This window comes from Cuculus canorus, chromosome Z (genome assembly GCF_017976375.1).
Source record: "Cuculus canorus isolate bCucCan1 chromosome Z, bCucCan1.pri, whole genome shotgun sequence".
Taxonomy (NCBI): Eukaryota; Metazoa; Chordata; class Aves; order Cuculiformes; family Cuculidae; genus Cuculus; species Cuculus canorus.
The window spans coordinates 40,678,937-40,705,156 of NC_071441.1; the positions used below are offsets into that span (position 1 = coordinate 40,678,937).

General features: G+C 41.1%; 1 protein-coding gene across 2 annotated transcripts in view; it reads right to left on the minus strand.

Moving 5' to 3' along the window:
* The window catches only part of GNE (glucosamine (UDP-N-acetyl)-2-epimerase/N-acetylmannosamine kinase), a 31,602-nt gene extending 6,542 nt beyond the window's left edge, over nt 1-25,060 (minus strand). Inside the window, exons 1-8 of one of the 2 annotated variants that reach the window (XM_054053394.1) lie at nt 24,931-25,060; nt 9,280-9,488; nt 7,676-8,127; nt 6,370-6,522; nt 5,695-5,907; nt 4,905-4,992; nt 3,617-3,827; nt 72-201 (exon numbers count right to left, since the gene is read on the minus strand). In XM_054053394.1, coding sequence (XP_053909369.1) covers nt 72-201; nt 3,617-3,827; nt 4,905-4,992; nt 5,695-5,907; nt 6,370-6,522; nt 7,676-8,127; nt 9,280-9,488; nt 24,931-24,981 — 1,507 coding nt within the window. In that variant the 5' untranslated portion in view covers nt 24,982-25,060. Of the gene's footprint in view, nt 1-71; nt 202-3,616; nt 3,828-4,904; nt 4,993-5,694; nt 5,908-6,369; nt 6,523-7,675; nt 8,128-9,279; nt 9,489-14,998; nt 15,146-24,930 lie in introns of those variants that run through there. The other variant, XM_054053395.1, reaches the window with a different exon arrangement.
* Nucleotides 25,061-26,220: the final 1,160 nt, after the last annotated feature.

Genomic DNA, 26,220 nt, shown 5'->3' on the forward strand with positions numbered 1-26,220 from the left:
ATTAATCAGTAGTGACTTCATTTCACGTTGAAAAACTTAGATGAAAAGACAAGTAGTATTTGTTAACTTACCTACTCCCAAAATTCTGCAGTTCACATTTACTGCCTCTGATGCAGCCTCTATGCACATCTTTAGAATTAATTCCAGTCTGTCTTCGTAAGTTTTAGGGTTGAGCTGTGTATACTTCTTAACTATTTCACCCTAGAAATTACACACAACAAAACATACCCAACAGAAATGTACTTCATCATGAAACCTCTCTTAAATTTAAACTACAGGTCAACTTAAAAATAAAGAGTCATAACTTTTCCCTTTTGAAAAAAAATACACGTGCATGCCTTAGACCTTGGTCCTATACTCTCTTTTGTGAAAGATTCCCGACAATTCTGAGGGACAGATTTGCAAGATCAGGCATTACATTCTGCATCTGTAATCAGCTTCCCCTGTCTGAAATAAAATACACAATTTTACAGAATACATGGATTGTGTAAGAATTATCACAGGAGCTACTGGAATTGTTGTTAGGAATGAACAGTGATATAGCAATGCACTTAGGCTCAATAATACAAAGTGTTAAACGAGTAAGAGAGGAACAATTGCTAAAATGATAGAAAACCCCTAGTGCTTGAAGAATAAAATGTTTCCAATTTAACAACATGAAAGTTTTGTGTGGTGTCACAAACAATGCTGTTTTACCAGCAGAAGAGTCAGCCAGAAAGAAATACTACAAGTTTCAATGCAAAATTTACTGTCCTTTCATAAATAACTTTGCTTCTAAGCAATTATGCTTGAGTCACTTGGAATATTTCTTGAACGTCATCTACTGTGATGTATGTTTGGGGAGGGAGGGTTCAGGAGGAAGGTATTATTTTCAGCCCTAGTCATACAGTCGTAATGAAAACATTCATTATACATGCCTAATCTTAATGTAATGTTAATCTTGCAGAATTAAGCCAGGAAACTGCAGAAGATATGCTGCTTAGCAATGTCATCCTCTGTTGTACTCTCAGTACTCTACTACGCAAGCAGCAGTGCATTAATACAGCTAAGCAAAAAAGGAGTAACAGTCTATATACAATATAGCTGAATAACTGTTGCCAAAATAACAAAATTCTGTGTTTAATATAGATCCCACCATTTCAGCATCACAGAAACTATTTTGGAAGACAAGGCTGCAGCCAACAATATCAGAAGACACAACAGCTTTTAAAAGGAGCTTTTGAAAACTCAGTTATCTAATTCATGAACAGAAAACACCACCTTCAGCTCTGCAATTTCCTCTTAAATGCTTACATCTGTTCTATAAATTTTGTTACGGAAGTCTGATCTTTTTTGCTCTGACTTGGTAACATTTAAAATTTCTTAAATGCCACCTCAAGATACACTCCGCAAAATAGACAGGATTTTTTTTTTTTTTTTGCCAGCACAAACAGGAAAGAAGTGTGGTGTCGATTTTACTTCTAAAAAATTATACTTTAAAAAGTTTTCTTTATGACCTTAAAGATCGCCAGACATCTTCTCCTTCTAAATGAATGCAAAACTTCTGTACCGTATCAGGTCAATTTACATAGCCCTTCATCTTTCTGCAGGCAACGTACTTTTTTTACTGGGTTCTGTGTCTAACTTATCTGCAACACGCAGTGTAACAGCAGAAGCAACTGTCCAGTACTGTTGTCTTCTCTTTTATTCTAAGGCCAAATACTTGTCAACATGAGTTTTATTCACATCTTTGAAGTGCTGTAGAAGTCAGGATTTTTACATGTTTTTTTCCCCTCTGAACAGGAACATGGGTGTCTAAATGAGTTACAGTTCTTCAATCCTAACTATCCTTTCATTTATCAACCTAAATAAGAATTCTTTTAACTGTTTTTACACCATCACCGAGTAATTGAAACTCGCAACTTCAAACAGAAGTTTTGTGTTTTTTTCATTGATGTGGATAATCAGCTGATGGTCATGAGTGTATTTACTTGTTTCATTATACGAGGCCTTTGCAAGTGATCTGGTGCCAGATGGATACTGATGCCATTTTGGTAGCCTCACTTGCTGTTTTTTGAGACTTCAGTTTTTGTTATGTTTTATGTTTGCCAAGTATCAACTTTCATTTTTCTAAGTTAGCTGTCAAACATTTAAAATACACTTATTAGTGCTCTGAAAGACACAAAGAAAAGTTTCTTACTGTGCCATTACCAGAGAAATGGGTTGAAGACATTCTAAGCATGGAGACCATTAAATAACACAGTATCCCTTAACGTGAATGTCTCTCCATACAGCCTTTGCAAGCTTTAACTTGAAGCCTACTTCAAATGGGTTACTTTTACAGGAAAAGAGGCATTTCAGACTCAAAACTCAGTGTTTTAAGTCTCTATAAGATCTAGGATATGTATCAAATTCTACTTGCTATCAAACCCCTCTCTTCATATTTCAAAGGACAAATTAACACAACTGAAAAAGAAACTAAACCAAAAACCTTTGTAGGAATTTTAGAAAGTCGTAAAACTCAAATCCACCACCCTTTTCCAGTGCAAGGTCAACAAACAATAATTCAGCTGTTTTAAAGACACCTATTTAGCCAGTTCCTACTATTTTGGCAACGAAGACACCACACCCTTCCAGACTATCTATTCCAGCCTTCTCTTCCATTGACAGCTAAGCTCGATAATAAGAAAAACTTCAAAATAATTTTCCCTTCTACTGTTTTAATACTTTAGTACTTGTTCATGCACAAGTGAATTTGATTTTCCCTTTCATGGAAGTCGCTTCAACATACCTGAAGGATTTTTTTTTTCCTTTTGTTCACAGTCAGTTTCCTCTTCTATAGATTAAACAATTCTAGTTTGTTCAACTTCTCCCTCTTCTATATCTGTAGTAATTATAATCATTTTTCTTGTGATTCTCTCTCCCATTAGTCTACATCTCTGTAGTGTGATTGTATTACAGTGAACACTGCTCCAGCTGAGGCATGGCATTGTCTTACTGATTACACTTCTATGCAGGAAGATACTGAGAATTTATAATTACTGGCTGTTCTTCTCTCGGTACAAGAGATGCAAAATTCTGTATCCTGAAACCACTCACCATGAACCCATCTCTCTTTCTCAGTAAATTGCTTTGCTACAGATGTTGGCTGCTGCTCAAAGTGGTTGTGTGTGTTCATTACGTGGCTGTATAATGGAGCTGGGAAGTAAAAAAACTGCTCTTGGAGCCTTCCCCTTTTTCGCTTGACATACAAAATGTTACAGGATGAACCAAGGCACCTTTTATGGGGAACCAACGCATTTGAAAGTTAAACTGTTCTTCAAGGGCTGTATGACTCACCATAGAGGGACAGCAGCTCAGACCAAGCACCAGCATATAGGCTTTGATAGTTTAACAGCAGACTTATAATAGCAAACCAGCAGGCAAATTGTATTAAGACTGTAGGAGAGGTGCAACAAACGATGAAAAATCTACTTTACCCCTCAACAGCAAAAGCCAGTAGAAATGCATTTTCAGTTTTGGAAAATTGCAGTTTTGGAGCTCTTTTGCATCATAAGCCCATATCCCCAGTGCAAAAACAGAACTACAAAGTCCAATGGAGTTTGCAGAATATCTAAAAGCACAGCAGAATATTTACCTTCATACTGACAATTGCTACTCGGAGATTTGTTCCGCCTAGATCCACAGCCAGAGCACTCTGTGTCTCTAGAATATGGTCAATATCTTGAGAGATATTATCTTTGACAGGAGGAAAACAGAATTTCTTTTGCAATGGCTCTTTGAGGTTAATAGATTTGAGGAACTTCAAAATCCTTGGAACAGCATTACCATCTCCATATATTTTTGAGCTATAATATATTAAAAAAATCAATTTAATTTATAAAAACATCTATACAGTTCTTTAAAAGACAGAAGGCTGTAACACTGACACTGTGTCATTTACAAAATTATGACATGGCTACTGCAGCTTACACTACTCAAGTCTGTCATAGGATATGGTAGATAGCATAAGTAGTTTGAAGATCACACAACAGATTGTGCAAGTTGGGCATTAGGTCCACTTTGGAATACGAAACATGGGATGCAGAAAACTGGAAAGCAAATGATGCAAATAAATAAATAAAAAAAAAAGATTAGGAGTTTAATGAAAATATCCACAAAATAAAGCTCTAAAACTATGGAAACTTTACATATGTGCTACACGTCCAGACAAGGTACTACTTATCAGATGACAATTATGTAATAATAAACAGTACACTGATGTCAGTTTGCAACATGTAAGTCTAGTTTTAAAATATCATCATATGTGGTGTCAGACACTTGGTATTACAGAATTCAGTTTTATTAATCTACTGAGGTTCTTAAGGAAATAAGAACCTTCTGATTCTTGTCCTTAATTAGATACATATTATCTCTTGAAGTTTCTAAGAACTGTTACATTAAAGAACTGAGGGTCAATACTATATGGCTGAAGAATAATAAAAAGCATCTTGATGTAATCCTGCAGCTCCCTTGGAAGCCTGCACTCAGAACTCTCTATATACAGTGCCTGAGGTCAACAACTATTTAGTGGGTCCTTCAGGCACAAGTCTGAGGTAGCTAGACAGAATGTTCTCCCCTATGCTATTCCAGTGGAACAAGCGCTCTTAATCATGCTAGTCTAAGCTAATATATGAATTTTGTCTTTCTGTTCAATGTAGATTACTAGTTGTATGAAAACAAACACCAACATTTTGGTCTATAAATACTAAACTGCATACCAGACATTGCAATATGATTCTGAATGAGGCATGTGAAATGAAAAATAATTATAACCTCAAACTAGTGCATTAAAAGCACTCTAATCGAACATGATGAAGAACCTCAGTATCTTTCACTCTACTGCTTTAACATCCCCTCCAATGAAGCAAGGTGGATGTACTTACCATGGATACTGTTTACCAAACTGAAGCTGTAGAGCATGCAGAATCTTATCCTGTGTATCAGCATCACGAACATGAAGAACATTTTCACCTAGATGACAAAAATAACACAGGTCAGCTCCTCAAATTACGTTAGAGGATAAAAACTGCTTTAGAAACAAAGAAATAATTATTTTTGTTTCCTCTGAGCAGGAAAGACTCTAGCCAGATCAGCATCACTCTTCATCATTTATGTGCCTCCCCTTGCTTCCAATAAAGCCGCTGTGACTTCTATGATATGCTGTCATGCATCAGAAAACACTAGAGTATAATATTAGCCTTCAACAGAATTCTATTATTAAATCTAAAATGCACAAATGAAGACAGGGTGTAAATGGCTATCTGTGTCATACCTGCCTATCTGTGAAATACCACAATATAGTTATTTTCTGAAGCGGTGAAGAGATTTTTATAGAGTGAAATTTTAATACGTCATACATTCAACTAGCTATAAAGAAAATTAATTCGTCCTATTCTGCTAAATGGAATCCACTGCAAAGGAAGATATATTTTAACTTGTCTATAGATAGAAGCCTCATTCTCTTATGTAAAACACAGAAGCAGCACTAACATGATACAGGAATAACCAGCAAGGTTTTAATATGATAACCAGCAAGGCTTTAATATGTATCAAAAATCATGTTTCATTGATTCTGCAAGATGTTCTCAGTCAAGCATTCATTTGCCTTTATTCCATGCAACATAAAAACACTCAGAACCACAAGGAAATTGAAGTACTTAAGCAAACATGTACCTGTTTCTCTTCCTGTCTGACGTGTCCCCAGATTGATAACAGGTGTACCAAACGCTCCCACCTCTCTGACACCACAACTGCTGTTACCAATCATACAACCAGCATGAGCAACTAGCTGAATGAACTGATCAAATGGGACATGCTTTACTGCCCGAAAATTGGGGTGGTGTTCAATGCCCTTCTTCCGCATCACCCGAACCATCTCTTTGCTTCCTATAGAAAAACAAGAGATCAAATAAATGATTCAAATTCTACTGTTAAACTAAAATTTCTATTGGTAACGTTTTTCCAACCATGGAAAAAAGCGAACAGCTATTCTTTGAATTGTCAGTTCTGAGTTATTACTTTGTGTAAGCTGCAAAGCTGGGCATCTAAGCCCAAGTTTGATCCTAAGATCCACTGCAATAATCTTTTTATAGTTTTTGTTTAACTGAAAAGCACTAATATTGCTTCTACATGTCACATCATCTTCATCTTCCTCCCCATGCTGAAAAGCTGAAATGTTCTCAAGTAACGTGAACATAGAGCTGCAGCAGATGCACACCTTAGGATGAGATTAACCAGCTATTTCCATCTGGTTAGAGGTTCTGGGATAAAAGCATTCCATAAGAACCAATGTGCGCTTTAAATACAATCTGTTACATATCTCTCTGTCTTGGAAGGTATTTTACTCACCTGCATCCACATTAGGAAATAGAACAAGTGTTCTTTTGTTGAAGGAGATGAGTGCATCTAGTGTCAGTTCAAACATCTTTATGGAATGTTTAATATCTGTGGTTACAGGATGTTGCAGAGCAACTATATAATCTCTGGTTTTGACATCTTCACCTGTCCAAATGGAGCCAAAGAAAAGTTTTTTTAATAGCATAGAATAGTAAGAGGAAAGGAGGACATACTTTTGAAGCTACCACTGTGAAAGCCTGAACAGTCAGTGCACTGATTGGATATAGAACACATAAATTTCAATGCTACAACATAACTCAAGGGAGAATCAGGAGGATTTAGATTGTTATTTGCATTTCTAAACAAGTCTTATAGCTTTAGACACCACTACCTAAACCCCAGACAACTGATATTGCAGGCCTACATCTAAAGCTTTGCAAGACTATACCAGGGTCTAGAGCTTGTTCTCACACCATTGCAAATTTGGGATAACATGAAAGCCCTGAAACTGCACAAATTTTCTGACAGTTCTCCATCCTTGGGCAAAGACTTCAACCCCATTGCTTTAAAAAAGTCAGTTGTTTCGGTACATTTGATAAAAAAGTTTATCTGCAAAATATTCATCTACTGATCTAAGAAGATTCCAGTTTCCAACTACACAGGTTAATGTGCCTTATAAAAGATTGCTCTGTCACAGATGAAAAGCAAACCCCATTGCTTACAGGATTTATTTGTAAGTAAATAAATATGAAACACAGAAAGCTTTTGGCACATCTTGTCCTGTTGCAGTGCATTCCTCAAAATATAATATAATATAATATAATATAATATAATATAATATAATATATAATTTCTCTCTGACTTTTTTTTTAGATTAGCTCTGAACAGCTCTGATTCCATTTAAATATATCCTTTACACCAAAATAACTGTTGATATAAGACTGTTCAGTTTTTAAATTTTTCAGCTCAGAGAAATTACCCGTTTAAGGAGCCCTTGGCAGAAGGATCAGACACGTTTACTAAGACAAGTTTGTAGTTTTTCAGCTATACATAGTAGAACTCAGAGGAAAGGAAAAAGAAAATGTAAAATGAAAGAAATTCTAGATAAATATACTAGTTTTTTTTGAGAAGAAACAGGTTAATGCTTGATAATAATCTCCAAATAAGCAGACTTAAACTTAATAACAAGAAGTGCATTGTTTTTTTCCTGTAATTTTCTTGTAGCCACTGGTCAACAGATTCCATGCGGATAACATAGTTACTGAGTTTGTCTAGTGTTAAAAGTCATATGAAAAACATAAGAAAGTGGACTGCTTACCTAGCCACACGCGTATAATACTCATGTAGTCCTTATTTTTGGCAGAGAGAAGCTTGTCATATGAGGGACAGCCTGCTAAAAGGATGCGGTCATGGTCTTCACACATGGCTATCAAATGCTGCTCTGCACTCCTTGTGCAGCACACATGGTAATGGGCCAGTTTGGTTATAGCATGTCTGATAGAGTCATCAATGGTCCCACTGACTTCCCCACCTTCAATGTGAAGAATGCGAATATTCATCAGGGCTGCAGATGTGGCCAGGGCCAAAGCATCAAATCTGTCCCCATGAACTATCATGATGTCAGGTTTCAGGCGGTTCAGGACATCTGGTAACTTGACTAACGCAAGGCCCACTGACTCAACCATAGCTGCCTCATCCTCCCCTCTCACAATGGTGTGCAATCTTGTATGAATATCAAAGTCATCTTGTTCAATCATACGATAGGTATTACTGGAGGTAGAAGGAAAAGGGTGAGAGTAAATACAACTTAGTTTTAGCTTTACAAAATAACTGCATATTAGAATAACTCTACCGGGTTGAACAAAGGCCTGCTTATCACACCCCCTACATTGAAGAAACTAGTTTTTAAGATTTTAACAGAATATTCTCATCCACACAAAGATCTTCCCTCATATTCTAAGCACCAAGTTCTTCTAGACAGCTTGAATGGAAAGCCTTGCTAAATGTGTTCTGGGAACCCACAAAAATCAAACTGTTTGTTCATGTGTTTGAAGAGCTTTTCAGAAAACAGATACAGCATAATTTCCTTTCCGGAAAGGTATGTTGACTCCTCACCAATATATGGACTTTGCTGGATAAATGGATAAATACAAGAGATGTGATGCAAAGCTGAGGCTTGTATGTCCAAGGGAAACATCTTGCAGCTAGCATCCACTTTTCAGAATCTGTATTTGAGTTGTATCACGTGTATAAACACGCCCTGAGCAACAGCAACCAACCACTACAACCCAAGCAAGACTCCTGCCTTTTGCTCAGCAAATAGGATAGTATTCTCCCAGGACAAAGTCCTTCCAAAGGAAGGGATTTGAACCAAGACATTCCATTCTCCCAGTCAGATTATCTGACTGCTTACTTTCAGAACTTTATGCAGGGGACTCTAATGGCTCCTGCCAAACCATACCTAATGTACCTATTGGCTATTCATTTTAACAGAAAAAGACAGTCACACTTCCTTTCCTGAATAATCCTGCAAGAACTAAAATATTCCATGTGACATGGGACTAAACAATGACTGAAGATTATTTTTTCTCTGTGAAAACTTAAAACTGTAGCACATTTTCATTCTAGATTCCTACAGAAATATAAATTATTTTAGTTTCTCACTTCCTATAGGCTGTGATCCCATGGGAGATCTCAATTACGGCACCTACAGAAAACTTTCTAGAATTCCAAGACTGGTTGAAAAAACCCAGAAATACACAATCTCAGAAGGAGCTGCAAAACGAAGTAAAATCTGAAAAAAATATATCTAAAATCTTGTTGTGTACATTCATGATGACAAGGATTTTTTTACCTAACATGTGTGATGTAATCACTAATACCCCAGGAACAGACTGGCAGAGATACAAAAATTCACCTTACCCGTAATCATCAATCAGATGAGAACCAAGCACTACAACATCAAGCTCAAAGAACTGTGGTTCTGCCTTAATACCAAACATAATGGGAGCTAATTTTGAATAATCAGCACGGTTGCAAGTAGCAACACAAACACGAAGTTTGTGATTGTTTCCATTCTTCTCCATGATTTCCTTTTGTTTCTGTTTTGAAAGATTCTTGAAATACACTTCCTGAAATAATAGGAAAAAAAAGTAGCAGCATTAATAATAATCTTTATAGAGAGTAAATTATAGACTTCATGAACAGCATACACAAGTGCAGCCCAGAATCGTGGACAAGTACTAACTCAGTCATTGATAACAGGTAACTGATACCTTACAGTACCTATCATTAGAAGATTTTAAAGAAGTTAAAACTCACTTAATGTTACTGTGTCTATTTCTGTAAATAATATATTAAAAAATCTATATAAACAAAACTTAAGTATTATGAAGTTCAACCATAATAAAACAGTAAAATGACTTTTTCTGGCTTAGACTGAAACTTCTGCATAAGTTGAAAAAATACTTAGTAAGTGAAAGAAAAAATATCTCATATTCCAAAACCATGTAACAGAACAAACTGCTAAAAGATACATCCACTGACAGACTCTGAACAAAAGGAGAAAGTTTCTTCCCAAGTCAGTTTACAGATCTGTTAAACACACTTTGGTGAGATAAAGTGAGTTAAACATTGACTTCTAAACCCCTCCTTACTATTTTGCAGCCAAAGTACATAAAGATACTCAATAATACAATATTTGGTTACAATAAAACAATAACTTTTGGTGACAAGGGAATAAATAAGGATGATTATCATCAGGCAATTTGAAGGCTATTAAATAAAGTGGAGGTCTGACAATTTAAATGCCATAGAAACTTAGTATTTTTACAAGCAACATCAACAGTTGCTATTATAAGATATTTTCTCTAATCCAATTTTACAATGATTTTTAATGTTTACCCTCTTTTTACCATTCAGCCTTGCTCTTTTTATTGTGTTGGGTTTTTTTTCCAAATCTAGCAATTGAAAAAAAAATATTTTAGAGAAAAAGAAAAGCCTATTAGAAAGGATGCATCAATAAGTCCCCACAGATAACCCAAATTTCCTCTCCTCCCAAACCGAAAGTAATAAGTTGGTAGCAGAGGGCATCAGACCAGCTGCTTTTAAGTTTTTTGTTGTTCTCTTTCTGAAAATAACTGGATTTTAACTAAGTGCCACCCTTTTGGTATGAAATCTAACTTTATGTTAGATTTTTACTCCAGTTCAACGGCAAGTAAACTTTTTCCAGACTAATGCACAATGATCGCTCATCTCTTACTCAGAGCAGTATCAGTCTCTCTCCTGGTTTTGACAGCTAGAGAAGCTCTCTCTGAGAAGCTGCTATACAAGCAGGGCAATATTGACAACCAATTTCATGCTCCTCTTATATTACCTTTTTTTTTCCCCAGTATATTTTCAAAAGAAAGGCTATTGTGACATCCCACTCTTATGGAACTAAGAAAATTCAGCAAATTTTCAAAGATTTCCCTATTACCATTGTTAAAAACACTGTCTCGTTTTTACCACACATAATGAAACAATGTTTTGGTACATTAGTCATGTTAGGGTGATTAGGAATCTACCAGAAGTTGTCAAAAGCAAGACACATTTCTAGTCTCCACTTGCAATCCATTATGGCTCTGCAAAACTAGGACTAGCAGTAATGTTTTTCTAGTTTATCTTCAAACCATGATCTCTGAGAGATTAGTTTACACTGCCTTTCAGAATGAAACCGAAATACAGCTGCCACAACCATTCTCATAAGAAATGGCATTTCTCATTTACTTAAGCAAAGCAGCTATGGCCATGGCAACCAACTTCAGTAGAACAGATACAGCCTGGAACTTCAGAATTTGACTACTGCCATGACAAATTAAGCTGAGTTCTATGGAGTCAACTATAAAGTAAAAGATATTATTTTGTTCACATTGAGCCTTTCATTTGCATTTACATTTGAACCTTACTTCAAAAGTAGTATGTTAGTTACTGTTTTACATTTTTAAAGAGTCCTTATAGGACTTAAATAATCCTTCAGGCAAATTAATTACTTCCTCATGCTGAAAACATCTGCAGTTATGAGCACATGTGATAGCTCTTTTAATGTAATCTTGTCTATCTTTTTGTCCAAGAGGCTTGAAATAGTTTAAATGTATGCAAGAAAATCAGCACCTTACCATGAAACTGTAGAAAATACTTCGCAGGATTTTATATGCTGTATAAAAGTAGGTCAGAGAGGATGTTATCCTGTATCACTGAGTGAAATTAGAAACTACATTAGCTAGATTCAGATCTAACAGAACCACTGCTTTCTCATTTCTAAAACAACCTCTTTTTTGGAGATGGTTCTGAGCAGGGCATCCCGTCATTGCAGATGTAAAACCAGCAACTAATTCAAATAAGATCCTATTCAAGATGCGAAGGCTACTTATGACATCCTTATAAGCTTGTCTTTGAAACTGCATGAATAATGTTAGTGTAGTTAGAAGCAAACAGCTCAGGAGAGTCTTCAAGTCAGCCACTGCTGCATACATATTCTATGCTATATCAGCTGAGAAGCCAAAGTAAAAGGGCACAGAATACGGAAGGGACAAAGTAAGCTTACTCAGACTCTGCTTACTCCAAATTACCTGCCCAACCTAGAAACATCACTTCTCTTCTGACAAAGCAGTTATCTTTTAATTTATGGAAAGCGTGCTTTTAAGAAGCAGAATAGTTCTCTGTCCTACTTGATCTTCAAATAGTGTCTAAAATCCAGAACCTTTCAAACCAAATCCAGAAAATACCATCTCCTAAACCCCTTAGTCTGTAAATTGAAAAAAACCCAAACCAGAAACCCCATCTCAGGGTTCACCATAACTACAGATCTACCAGAACTGAATTGCTAGATTCTCGACATACAGATAACATTTAACTACACTTGGAATAACAGTCTCTTGTTAGAGAGGTAGGTGTGGAGATACTTCAAAAGCATAAGAACTGATTAGATGCAAAACCAATTCATGATGTTTGTGCAATTCAACTTTTGTTAACATTAGGTTGCAGTAAGACCCAAAGCAGAACTAGTACTGCCTTAAACCTCTGTAACACAAAAATTTCAACAAATTTCAAAAATTCCAAGTAAGCTGCACGCAAGCTTCGGTGCAGTCTATTTTTCTACTACTCTCAGTTTTAACACATTTTTCTGAAAAACAAAAATATGTACTTTGGCAAAAAGACTGATCACAATCCAATGTAAGTGTGAACTACATATGGGAATTCACCACTAAACCAACTTATTGTTTTTCAGCTTACGTTGAATAATAACTTCTAAGGAAATGTGATTGCTGCATTTGGAGAACAAGTCGTATGAGGAGCGGCTGAGAGAGCTGGGGTTGTTTAGCCTGGAGAAGAGGAGGCTGAGGGGAGACCTTATTACTCTCTACAACTACCTGAAAGGAGGTTGTGGAGAGGAGGGAGCTGGCCTCTTCTCCCAAGTGACAGGGGACAGGACAAGAGGGAATGGCCTGAAGCTCCGTCAGGGGAGGTTCAGGTTGGATATCAGAAAAAAATTCTTCACAGAAAGAGTCATTGTGCACTGGAACAGGCTGCCCAGGGAGGTGGTGGAGTCACCTTCCCTGGAGGCGTTTAAGGAACGGGTGGATGAAGTGCTGAGGGACATGGTTTAGGGAGTGTTAGGAATGGTTGGACTTGATGATCCAATGGGTCCTTTCCAACCTTGTGATTCTGTGATTTCTACATCACAGTTTAAAACTAAGATTGGATCATATCCTGACTCCAACCTATTCTGAGCCTGTAAATGCAAAATTAATGCTCTATTTTCAGACAGCATTCACTGTCAACAAGTAATGGCAAAGTCCTTTCTACCATTAATAGTACATTCCTTCAAGCAGAGCTGTAATGTCCTAGCTATAGAATTTTTAGTTTGTTGCTGCTACAATTCTAGAATTTATTAACAGGTTCTGCAGGCTAATAACCTATTTTCAGAACCGTTTACTGAAAGCCTTAAGTAATTAATGGCTAAGAATTGCCTGTTAGTTTCTAGGTGTCTGACAATATACCGTGTTTGGTCTACACAGCCTTCTCTAGTTTAGGATCTTTCTATTCCAAGGTCTATCTCTTTTGTCTTGCTGGAACTAGTAATCTTCATTAGAAAGGAGAAGACACAAAATGGTGCCCACGAAGGACTACTTGAAATAATTAACCTCTACTTGTTTTGGTCTTCTGGTCTTCTATATTCCTAGTCCCTCTCGCATGTCCAATATGCAGAAGTGCATGTGTACCTTCCGTGGAGACTGCTCCATTGCCCCTGATGTGCATGTGTGTGTCTACCTACACCCACAGCCGCTCTGTTTATTCCCCTGGATAAAACTCATGTGCACCATGCCATCTGGAGGAATCACAGCACCCTGTATCTCCACAGGACACGAATGTGCATGCAGGCCTAAGCAAGTTACTGGGCACTGGCATGGGCTGCCCAGGGAGACAGTTGAGTTGTCACCCTTGGAGCTGTTTAAAATATGAGCAGATGATGTGCTTGGGGATATGATTTAGTAGTAGACAGGTATGTTTGGGCTTGATGATCATAGAATCATAGAATGGTTTGGGTTGGAAGGGACCTTAAATATCATTTAGTTCCAAAACCCTGCCATGGGCAGGGACACGTCCCACTGGATCAGGCTGCCCAAAGCTCCATCCAGCCTGGCCTTGAACACCTCCAGGGATGGGGCAGCCACAACTTCCCTGGGCAACCTGTGCCAGGGCCTCACACTCTCAAACTGAAGAAATTCCTCCTTATGTCCAGACCAAATCTGCCCCTCTCCAGTTTATACCCATTGGCTGTAGTCCTATCACTACAACCCTTTGTCAACAGCCCATCCCCAGCTTTCCTGTAGCCCCTTCAGGTACTGGAAGGTCGCTATAAGACCTCCTCAGAGCGTTCTCTTCTCCAAGCTGAACAGCCCCAACTCTCTCAGCCTGTCCTCGTATGGGAGGCGCTCCAGCCCTCTGATCATCTTTGTAGCCCTCCTCTGGACCCGTTGCAACATCTCCATGTCCTTCTTACGCTGAGCGTTCCAGAACTGGACACAATACTCCAGATGAGGTCTCACAAGAGAGGAATAGTGGGGCAGAATCCCCTCCCTCGACCTGCTGACCACTCTTCTTTTGCTGCAGCCCAGGACAGGGTTGGCCGCCTGGGCTGTGAGAGCACGCTGCCGGCTCATGTTGAGCTTCTCATTAACCAGCACCCCCAAGTCCTTCTCTGAAGGGCTGCTCCCAAGCACGTCACCTCCCATCCTGTAGTGAAACCGGGGATTGCCCCGATCCAGGTGTAGGACCTCGCACTTGGCCTTTTTGAACCTCACGAGGTTCCCACAGTCCGGCTTCCACAGCTCTCATGACTCCGATCTTCCCCACTCCCAAGACTCCACTATTCCCAGCCCCCTCCCCCACACGCCCCGCCTCTCCGGGCAGCCTTCGCCTCGCGCGCATGCGCAGCCCCTGCGCACTCGCCCCGCCCGCGCTACCAGTTGGGGGGAGGGGGAGCGAGCCGGCGCCTCCGCAGCCGCCGCGTCCCGCTGAGTGACAGTCCCCGCGTCCCGTCCCCCCCCCCCCCCCCGCGCCCCCCCGTCCCTCCGCGCGCGCGGGCGTCCCATCACACCTCGCTCCGACCCGAAGCGCCGCCGCCACCGAGCTCCTCCGAGGCCGCGCAGCGCGCCGGCCCCGCCCCCGGCGGAGCGCGCAGGGCGGGGCGCTGCGGGAAACCGCGTCTCTGCGCCGGGATAGGCGGGGGTCACGTGGAACAGCCTGGAGCGCCGCGGTCCAGATAAAACTGCCGGGTTGTTCTAACAGCTTCGGTGGGAATGAACAGCTTTCAAAAATAAAGAGCTTTGTGAAACGGCCGAAAATCGTGCAAGGCTGCCTGAGGCAGATGCACAGCGAGGAGAGCAGTCTGCAGCAAAACACGGAAGAATCATAGAATGGTTTGGGTTGGAAGGGATCTTAAAGATCATCCAGTTCCAACCCCCCTGCCATGGGCAGGGACACCTCCCATGGAATCAGGCTGCTCAAGGCCCCTGGATGCTTCAGGGATGGGGCATCCACAGCTTCCCTGGGCAACCTGTGCCAGTGCCTCACCACCCTCACTGTGAAGAAATTCTTCCCTATGTCTAGTTTGAATCTGCCCCTCTCCAGTTTATACCCATAGCCCCTCGTCCTATCACTACAAACCTCTGTAAACAGTCCCTCCCCAGCTTTCCGTAAGCCCCTTCAGTTACTGGAAGGTCTCTGTAAGGTCTCCTTGGAGCCTTCTCCAGGCTGAACTACCCCAACTCTCTCAGCTTGTCCTCATATGGAAGGTGCTCCAGACCTCTGATCATCTTTGTAGCCCTCGTCTGGACCCATTCCAACAGTTCCGTATCCTTACGTTGAGCGTTCCAGAACTGGACACAATATTCCAGGTGAGGTCTCACAAGACTGGAACAGAGGTGCAGAATCACTTGCTGTACCCTACTGGCCACGGTTCTTTTGATGCAGCCCAGGATACATTTGGCCTTCTGGGCTGCAAGCGCACATTGCTGGCTCTCAAGCTTTTCATCAACTAGCAATCAACCAGAATATGGTTGCCTGAACTTCCAGGCTGTGAGGACTCACAGCCATCTCCTCCTGCTTGTGGCTCAGGAAGAGTTTCCACATATGCTGCAGAATTACGTGGCTTCGGTGTTAATTCAGCCAAGAATGCTTGCATTTCTTTAGATGATGTTGATTTCATTGCCATGTGACATAATCAAGAAAGCTGATAAACCACCTGTCCAGCATTGCTGATCATCTCTGTGTTTAACATGGTTGTAAGAGAGAGGTGGGTTTTTTCTCACACTTTTTTCGCACTGTTTTGGGATCTCCTGTTAATGAGATTACTGTGAGATGGAAATTGGTTCAATACCCTAGGCACCATGTGTAACAACTGCAACCTGTGTGTCCGCTATATTTTGCTATGGAAGCACCTCAAAACGTTTTAGTAGCTAGCGTCACACAATCCTAATAAAATGAGTTTTTTTTTTCATGCATTTTTCTGCCTCTAGTGGATCTTGTATTTGTGTGGCTGAAATCTGGCAGACTAATGTGGTAGGGCTCTCCATTTGATCAAGTTTGTGCCACATTCAGCTGTTTAGTACCTGTGCTTGACAGTTTTTCAGTCCAAATTGTATATTTGTTCATCTACATAATATCTGAGGTGTCTAAAATCCCTTCTGCCTTTGCCCTCTAGTTCCCCCCCCCAAAAAATAATATAGCCTTAACAGTGACTCCTGTGTCTCACTCACCTAAAGAAAATGGAATGGGAATAGTTATATTCCTGTCCTTTACTAGGGAGAAAAAATTGGACTTTTCTAGAAGTTACAAATTTTTATTTAGAAAGGCTTTCAGGAACAACTACTGAAGTCTTAAATAAAGATCTTAAATAGGAATATGGGAATGAAATTTTAGGAGTAAAGTAAAAAAACCTTGAAGAACTGCCCTTGGAAATTTAAAATTCTGAGTTGACTGTTTCCCAAGAGAGATACAGCATCTTATGGTGAAGTTCAAAAAGCCCTCAGACAGCTGTGGGCCAATGAGTCATACCTCCTCAAAGCCTCAATGTTTTAAGAATATTGCAGCACACCCACCTCTCAAATTACCGGGGATCTTAACTGGAAATACTAACCAGACGCAATAATAGCAACTGGAAGGCACTTCAAGTTCAATTCATGGCCCACGTAAGTTGTGTATATTGTCCTCTGCATCACTGCGTTTTCTTCGTGCATACTGCACATTCCTCAAAAACCTCTGTGCATTCTGGAAAAGTTCTTATAAGTACATTTGTATTGTCTCCTGTAAATGCTTTTAGGTTGTGATAAGTTCACATTTATATCTACAGCTGGTTTCACTGAAGCAAAATGCCGAAGAAGAGCCTGAATCATATTTGAGCATGCGTGTATTAAAGTGTATACGTATTTACAAATTCATAATGATACTAATACTTATGAAGCTAGAAGCAACTGCATTGAGAGTTAATTATTCTCACAACAATATCAGTACAACATTTTTTCCAAGAAATGTTCGAGTGGTGTTTCAGCATCTTGCAGCATAAGCTGCAGAAGGGGGAAAGTTTGTACTGCTTCTGGTTCTCTCTCCCCAACAGACTTCACATATTACATACACCAGATGAAATTTATCTTGTGTTACTGAGTGAGCAATGCCCCAAGTCTCTCCACCAGAAAGATAAATGCTGTCCAGGAAGATGAGATGGGAGAAGAAACCTCAGCCCATAATTTGCCCACTCCAGCCAGCCTTACCCTTTGCTGCTCAAAATCTGTAGTGATACTGTGAAGATGACCTGTCCTTCACAAACCCTGAGGCACTACTGGGGCTCAATAAAGGAGTAGAGTCTCAGTATTCACATTAGTTCATTGGCCATCTCCTCATCAAAAATCCATGCAGAAATGGTAACAGACCTGCAGGGATCAAAGGACGCTAATACACAAAAAATTAGGGAATGCTGGAGATGAGGCTCTTTTTTTCTAGAGAGGTCATGCTGCTTGAGACTTGAACAGAAGGACAGATCATCTCGTTCAGTTTGCAGCTGCCTCAAAGATCATACTCTTTGGAAACCCATCCTGAAAGAGGTAAAAGGTGCTGAATGGCATGTGGTCTGACAAGGCATTTGTTAGCGCATGACTATGTCCAGGAAATGAGTGCTGTGGAAGACAGCACTGCGATCAAATCAGTTGCTGATCTGGTGTAAGAAAGTGAAAACCGAGGCTAAGATTTTCAAAAGCAGCTAGAAGAATCTGTGCATGTACTGTCCAGCCTTAAACACTTGAAAGTGATTTGAATTTTAAAAGTAAAGGTCATAGCACTTTCAGAAGAGCAAGTCCTTCTGACACAGCCAAACAAATAACTTCTGAAGATTCTAGCACAGCTGCATTGTGAGGAGCGGCTGAGGGAACTGGGGTTGTTCAGCCTGGAGAAAAGGAGGCTGAGAGGACACCTTATCTCTTTCTACATCTATCTTAAAGGAGGTTGTAATGAGGTGGGTGTTGGTCTATTTTCACAAGCAGCAAGTGATATGATGAAAGGAAATGACCTCAAGTTGTACCAGGGCAGGTTTAGATTGGGTATTAGGAAATACCTCCTCACTGAAAGGGTTGTTGAGAATTGGAGCAGGCTGCTCAGGGAAGTGTTTGAGTCGCTAACCCTGGAGATATTTAAAAGCTGTGTAGACATGGTGCTTAGGGTCATGGTTTAGTGGACTTGGCAGTGTTAATGGCTGGACTCGACAATCTTGAGGATCCTTCCCAACCTAAATGATTCTATGATTTTATGTTAAAAACAGATGCATCAACCTCCCAGTTAACAAGCAGAATTGTGAATCTCATTGAAATGACTGGGAATTAGCTAAAAAATATCACAGGGTTTTCTTTAGTGCTGCCAATGCTCTATTAACAGCCCCTTATTTCTTACTGAAAAGATGAAATACACTGATGCCCGGTGTATGACAGTAGAACTGCATTTACCTATAAAATTTGAGTCAAGTTTCCAGTAACTAGGTGGACTTCTATGGTGCGACTTCTATGAGGCATGGTATGAAAAGCAAGCTCTGTTCTAAGGAATTCCTTTGTCAGAGGGGCCGGGGAGGGCAGGGAGATAGTATCTACCTGAAACCCATACAAAGCAACTGGCAAGAGTGCTGGGAAAACTCTATAGGATTTTTTTCAGTTTGTTCAGTCTTTAAGATCTTGTACTTTACCTTAATTTCAGCTGAAAAAAAACCCACTCCACTTTTCTTTCCTGCCCCCTCTCTGTAAAAATAAAATAGTGGAACTGACCTATTTTCTACTGTCATCATGTGTTTCACTGTGCTTGTGTGATTGTTTAATCTTCAAAAGGGTCTGTTTTCTTTACTCGGATTGAAAGCTCTTACAGTTATAATTTGTCTCTTCTTACTGAAGCTCCACTCCTGTCCAGTCTTTCTGGAATAAATATGATTGCTATTGGTGATTGTTGGCACACATCAAACATCCACTGAGAAATATGACACAATTCAATATACCAAAGCTGGCTTCAAACCAGTTGGTCTTGAACAACGATGGCAGCCTAGGCTGGAGTGATTCTAGTGATTGAATTCTCCCTTTTATTGCACTGATGCCTGTGCTGTGCATCTAACACATCTGATCAGCAGATAACACAGTTTACTTAAAACGACTTGAGGTATGTCCAAACAGGAATTAATAGCGCCGCAGCAGATACTCAGAGTATTTGGACAAATGCCAGCAAGGAATTAGCTTGACTGGAACACCTATCAGTGCCAGGTAAGTACAGTGGATAAGTTTTCCAAATGCCAGATCCCAGTTTCCACCTCAGCTATGGGTGGGACAGTTATTTGTTTTACACACTTGGTCAAGGAAATCATGGACAATAAATAGCCAGCTTATCTGGATGCAAATGGCTCTCACATGCAAAAGACCATAAAGCAAGTTCTGTTAAGCCTTCTTGGTTCCGGTCACTTGGAGCTGTTATCACAATAACACATTGTTTACAATTCTTTAAAGAGGCAAGTTTGCAAGACTGAGCTTAAATATCTATCCAGATTTCAGTGGAAACTAAACTTACATAATTTCTGCTTAATTCCAACTGCGTTATGACAATTTTAAAGATTAAAGATAGCAAAATTACCATGTACCAGCAGTTCTGTGGTTCTAATCTTGTGTTCAGCTCTGCATCACACAGACCTCCACCCTCACTCCAGTCTCCCTTTCAGTGGATAGAAATGGACTAAAGGTGGACTGCTGTCTGTCCACAGAGGAGCAGCTGTGCATGCAAGTCTGTGCAGGCTTGTGAGCTTTAACAAAGGTGCAAGAGCTGTGCTGCCTTGGAGCAGTAAGTCCAACAGGCCAGAAGCTGGGAGCAAAGGAAGAGAGGAGCCAGAAATTATCATCTAGTGATAATATTACCTAATTTTTCCACTTTAAATTGATATACAGTGTTGAAAAAAAGAAGTTAAATGGATGAGAGTACAGAGGAATATTGTATCAAACTCTGGTCTCTATTCACTATTAATAAATGCTTCCAGTGTTGCAAACAGGTCTGGAGGTTCCTTTTTGCTCTCCTTGTTCAACTAGTATCTCTTTTTCACTTCTTTCTTATCCCTTCTGAGGCTCTATGGCATCCTTCTAGCATGCAGGTGTGTTTTTCAGTGTGTCTCTCACTGACAAATATTTGAAATATTAGGTCTTCACTGGTAATTCCTAATTTCTAACTTTAAGAGGTACTAATGCTACTACATAATTACAAACAACAATCTGTGAAGTAATGATCTAATGTGAAGTAATGAAGTAATGATCTAATGATTGGGACTAAAAAACAATAACAATATTATTTTCCATATTAAAATTGTTTTGTGTGTAGTTTGTGCACTTTGGCTATTAACTGCACTAAGACATAAAATGTGATTAAAGAAGAAAACAGGAGTGTAAAGATGGTTACAGTACAAAGCGTACGGACAATTTACACTTCCAAAGATACCTGAGGAAATTTTGAGTGACAGAGAATATGAACTGGGCAAAGAAGTGTAGCTGTAGCTTTTCACTAACCAAAGGATAAATGCATCTGTCTTGGAAGCTTTGTAACACATTGGGTATCATTAGATGAATTTTTCAAATGTCTTCTTTAATCATGTGATTTTTATAGCAATCTTAAATCCTAAACTATTATGTGGCTATTACAATTCCCTGAAACAATTTAAGAACTTCCACTTGAAGAAGCCTGCAGAGATGCTATGGAAGGCTCAAATGCCAACCAAAAGTGCAGAGTTTTCTGTAACAGGCATTACACAGTGGTACATCTTTGTTTTTAATTCTGGGTCAAGATCAAAATGTCTTCATTTTTTCTTTGGAGTATCTATAGCCCTTATTTTCATTACCAGCAAACTTCAAAGAGGGGTTTGTTTTTCCAAACAAGAAGCGTAAGTCCAGGAAAAGTAAAAACAAGCACATCATTTTAAAAGAGGTACTATTTCTGAAGAGTCCATACAAAGCCTTCAACCAACAAACCTGTAAATGTTCTTTACTTGGACAGGAAGCCAGGATCTTGTAGATGATGAAGAGCAAATCTTTGAAGTCTAGGATGACATTTAGGAAAGAACAAAACCCTCACATGTTAAATGGCCATTTAGTTCTTTCCTCCCTTATTTTGATACTTACCTGGGGAAAGTGTCATTTGAAGAGCATCTGACTCAGCTCTTACTCAGACTTAACTGTCAGGACAGTCTGATTTGCTCAGCTGGATTTGCTAGGCATGTTCTTTAATTAAAGCTTTAATTATCATTAGATGTTTTAACAAAAGCGGGTCCAGAATTACAAAGAAATAAAACCAACTGCTAAAATATTCCCTGATTTTGCAGTAAGAGCAACTTTCCCAAAAGGCACGCTAACTTCAGCACACATGTCCATAGGCTATGCCAGATCCGCCCAGGATGACCATACGCTATTGAGACCAGCAGTCTCTTTTCCACGTGTCTCTGCACATCAGGATGTAGGAGGTTACTCAAAACCATTTGCTTACAGATCACTTTCTGACTTGCCTAGCTTCTGAAGAAACATTTCAAAGAAACTCAGCCTGAGTGCCCTTGCCATTTGGCTAGTGACACTCCCTGTCATGAGAGGCTCTCCCTCTTACTTTTCCTGGGCTTTCTGAAACCTCCTTGTGTATCTCGGAAAGGCTTTCATGAAATACTGACATTGTGTAGCATGCTCTCATGCCTGTATTTTCTCATGCAAAGTTCTATGAGCCATCTTAATCTTTCGCAATGCAAGAATCTTTTACAATGTAAAAAAAAGCATCCAATTTGAACAGGATTTTCAAAAGGGCATTTTGTATTTTCAAATCTAAGTAATTAGTGGGAGAATCTCTATGATTGACTTCTACCACGTGAAATCATGCTGGCTTATGGAAAAGATTATAGAGATCCTTGAGTCTGGTCAGGTCTAAGTTGTACATAAAAATCCCTTTTCCCTGAGCAGCTCAGTGTTGATAGGAATCTCCTTTCCTTAATTGTGTACCCTAGTGTGTGCTGCCAAGCTTCTGACAAGCTAAAGTTCTCCAGGATGCAGGTAGGCTTGGTAAGTACAATACGCTAAAGGAGCAATGCAGAAGAGGTTAGAAATCTTCTAGTAGATGAGTGCTCCCAAGTCAAAAAGTTCAATTAGTTTTTATATACTAACATTCTAATTTAAAGCCTTGGGAGACATGCAGATGTCCTATCACTTCCATTAGTGCCCTTGATTTCCTCAATACGAATACAGAGCTTTGTTAATTTCCACCTCTGTCCCTAAGCTAGTTTACTCTTTATCATCTGATGTACTGATACAGCAGTGTCACATTGGGACTTAGAGCACCATAGGGAAACACTGCTACAGGAGGGGAAAAAAATGTTGTCAATTAATTTCTTACTTAAAAATAAGGACAATGGACATGTTTTCAGTGCTTGTTGAAAATCCATTTCTTTAAAGCCTAAATCTGACTCCTAGATGGAAGCCTTCATTGGAGAATATCCAAGGTTTCCATTGTTCCTCAACACCTCCAGATCTCACGGAGACCTGGAGCCAAATCTGAAGTCAAAGCTCTCTGGGAGGCAAGAAGAAAGGAAGGATAGGTAAAGAAACACTTCGGAGAAATAGGCGTTGCCACAGTAAAACATTCAGATTCAAATGAAACAAGCCTTCTTTGCATAATAGATGCACACCTCTTTTTGTATTTTGGCACACATCACCTCTGATGCCTTTTCCACACCTTTCCTCCATACAGAAAGCCATATCCCCTGGTAGCATAAAACTGCAGATAGGCAGCCACAAAACCTGCCCTAAACACAGCTAAGTGAACAACCTGGGGCAACAGCATCAGCACTAGTACTTCCTGCAGAGGGAGTGCTGGCCAAGGGGCAAAGAATCAGGACCACCCCAGAGGTCTTGGCTGGCTCTTCAGCCCTCTGTCCAATGCCACTTTCCCAACCTTTCTGGACTCGCTGTCCCTATTGTATGCCTCTGCCTGTCCCTCAATGTTACTTTCATTTCACTTCTTAGCTGAATGCCTTCTGAGAAGAGCTACCTAAAAAATTACCCCAGAGGTCTCAAGCCCCTTTATTACCCTGCTTGTGTTCGTGCCTCTTCTCCCGCCTCATGTCCGTGTTCTGCTTGGATATGAATCCTTTGAGGGTCTATGCCTTTCTTTCTACTGTGCCTGTGCAGCACCTGGCACGCTGAGGCTATACTGCATTGCACTGGTACATTAAAAAAAAAAAAACAACTATCCACCTGATTCATCATAGAATCATAGAATAGTTTCGGTTGGAAGGGACCTTAAAGATCACCCAGTTCCAACCTCCTTGCGAAGGGCAGGGATACCTCCCACCAGACCAGGCTGCCCAATGCCCCATCCAACCTGGCCTTGAACACCTCCAGGGATGGGGCAGCCACAACTTCCCTGGGCAACACATTCCAGTGCCTCACCACTCTCACAGCGAGGAAATTCTTCCTTATGTCTAGTCTAAATCTGCCCCTCTCCATTGCCTCTAGTCCCATTTCTACAAGCCTTTGCAACCAGCCCGTCCCCAGCTTTCCTGTAGTCCCTTCAGGTACTGGGAGGTCGCTGTAAGGTCTCCTCGGAGCCTTCTCTTCTTCAGACTGAACAACCCCAACTCTCTGTCATTGTAGCGGAGGCACTCCAGCCCTCTGATCATCCTTGTAGTCCTCCTCTGGACCCGTTCCAACAGCTCCATATCTTTCTTATGCTGAGGATTCCAGAACTGTACACAATACAATAATAATCGTAAAACTCTGCCATGACCACTGTCCAGGTAGTCTCACAACATGAGCGAGTCCAAACCTAATCTCTCATCTCCCAAAGAACAGATAAGGACGTCACACTCATAGAATCATCGAATCACAGAATCATAGTCATAGAGTCATACAATCGTAGAATCACAGAATCTCAGAATCATACCACCATAGAATCACAGAACATAGACTCACACAGTCATAGAAACATACAATCATAGAATCATACAATCATAGAATCACACAATCACAGAACCACAGACTCAAAGAATCATAGAATCATAGACTCATACAATCATGGAATCAGAGAATCATACAACCATACAATCATCACAGAATGAAAGAATAATACAATCACAGAACGGTTTGGGTTGGAAGGGACCTTAAAGATCACCCAGTTCCAACCCCCTGCCACGGGCAGGGACAATGACAGGGAACAGAGTCCTAGCTTTGGGAAGGTCACCACCTTCCCGTAGTTTTCTATGGAATTCATCACCAAAACAGTGAGAACGGGCACAAACAGGCAACCATTTAGCATCGCTCCCCGGAGAACTTCCAAGCGCGGAGCCCAGGCGCCGGATGGACAAACGGAGCTGCCGAGCCGCGTCCCTCGCCCCCGGAGCCGCCACCTGCCCCCGGGGGCTGCCCGGGGCTCCGCCGACACAGCGCGGCTCCCGCATCCCGCAGGCGTTGCCTCGGGAGCCGGGGGAAAGCTCAGACTTACGTGTGGCCCGCGGGCGAGCCGCTCCCGGCAGGGCGGCGCGTTGGTCCCCATGCCCGCCCGGCGCTACCGCTGCCGCTGCCAGGCCGGGGCCGCCCCGCGCCGCCAGCGCCGGCTCCGCCCGCCGCCCGCGGGGAGCCGCCCCGCCCGGGGCCGCCCAGGGTGCGGGGTGTCCGGCTGGTCCCGCACCGAGCGCCGCCCGTAGGGAGCCGGCGGGGGGGCTGCGGGGTCATAGAGTCATAGCATCACCGGGTTGGAAAAGAACTCCAGGATAGTCGAGTCGAACCATTCCTAACAAACAGTAAACCGTGCCCCTCAGCACCTCATCCACCCGTCCTTTAAACACCTCCAGGGAAGGTGCCACCTGTCTTTTAAATACCTCCAGGGATGGTGACTCCACCACCTCCCTGGGCAGCCTGTTCCAGTGCACAATGACTCTTTCTGTGAAATTTTTTTTCTGATATCCAGTCTGAACCTGCCCTGGTGGAGCTTGAGGCCATTCCCTCTTGTCCTGTCCCCCGACTCTTGGGAGACGAGGCCAGCTCCCTCCTCTCCACAACCTCCTTTCAGGTAGTTGTAGACGGTGAGAAGGTCTCCCCATCAGCCTCCTTCAGGCTAAAAAACCCCAGCTCTCTCAGCCACTCTTCGTAAGACTTGTTCTCCAGCCCCTTCACCAGTTTCGTTGCTCTTCTCTGGACATGCTCCAGAGCCACAACATCCTTCTTGTGAGGGGCCCAGGACTGAACACAGTATTGGAGGTATGGTCTCACCAGTGCCGAGTACAGGGGCAGAATCACTTCTCTGGTTCTGCTGGTCACACTGTTTCTGACACAAGTCAAGATGCCATTGGCCTTCTTGGTCACTGTTTTCACCAGTGAGCTATTTAGAATATGGGTAGATGAAGCACTTAAGGATATTGTTTAATGGCAGATAGGAATGGTTGGACTCGATCATCTCAGAGATCGTTTCCAACCCGGTGATTCTATGATTCTATAGTTCTATGTTTGCCCTGTCTCAAGGGAACCCTGCAGCTGCCTTTCTCACTCGGGGCCCACAGCGGCAGTTGGCACCTGTGTGACCCCCTGACTTTCAGGGTCATATTAGGGTACTTGCCATTCTTTCCTAACTGTGTTTTGATTTCTGATATGTGGGCCTTAGTGTTTGCAAAGAAATTACTTGTCTCCAGCAGTTCTTTTTTCTTTTCTTCTCCTGCTTGCTTTTTCCTGAAACACGTGTTCAACCTAACACATAAATGTATAGAAGAAGCACTGCAGAAGCAGGTGAGCGTACAGC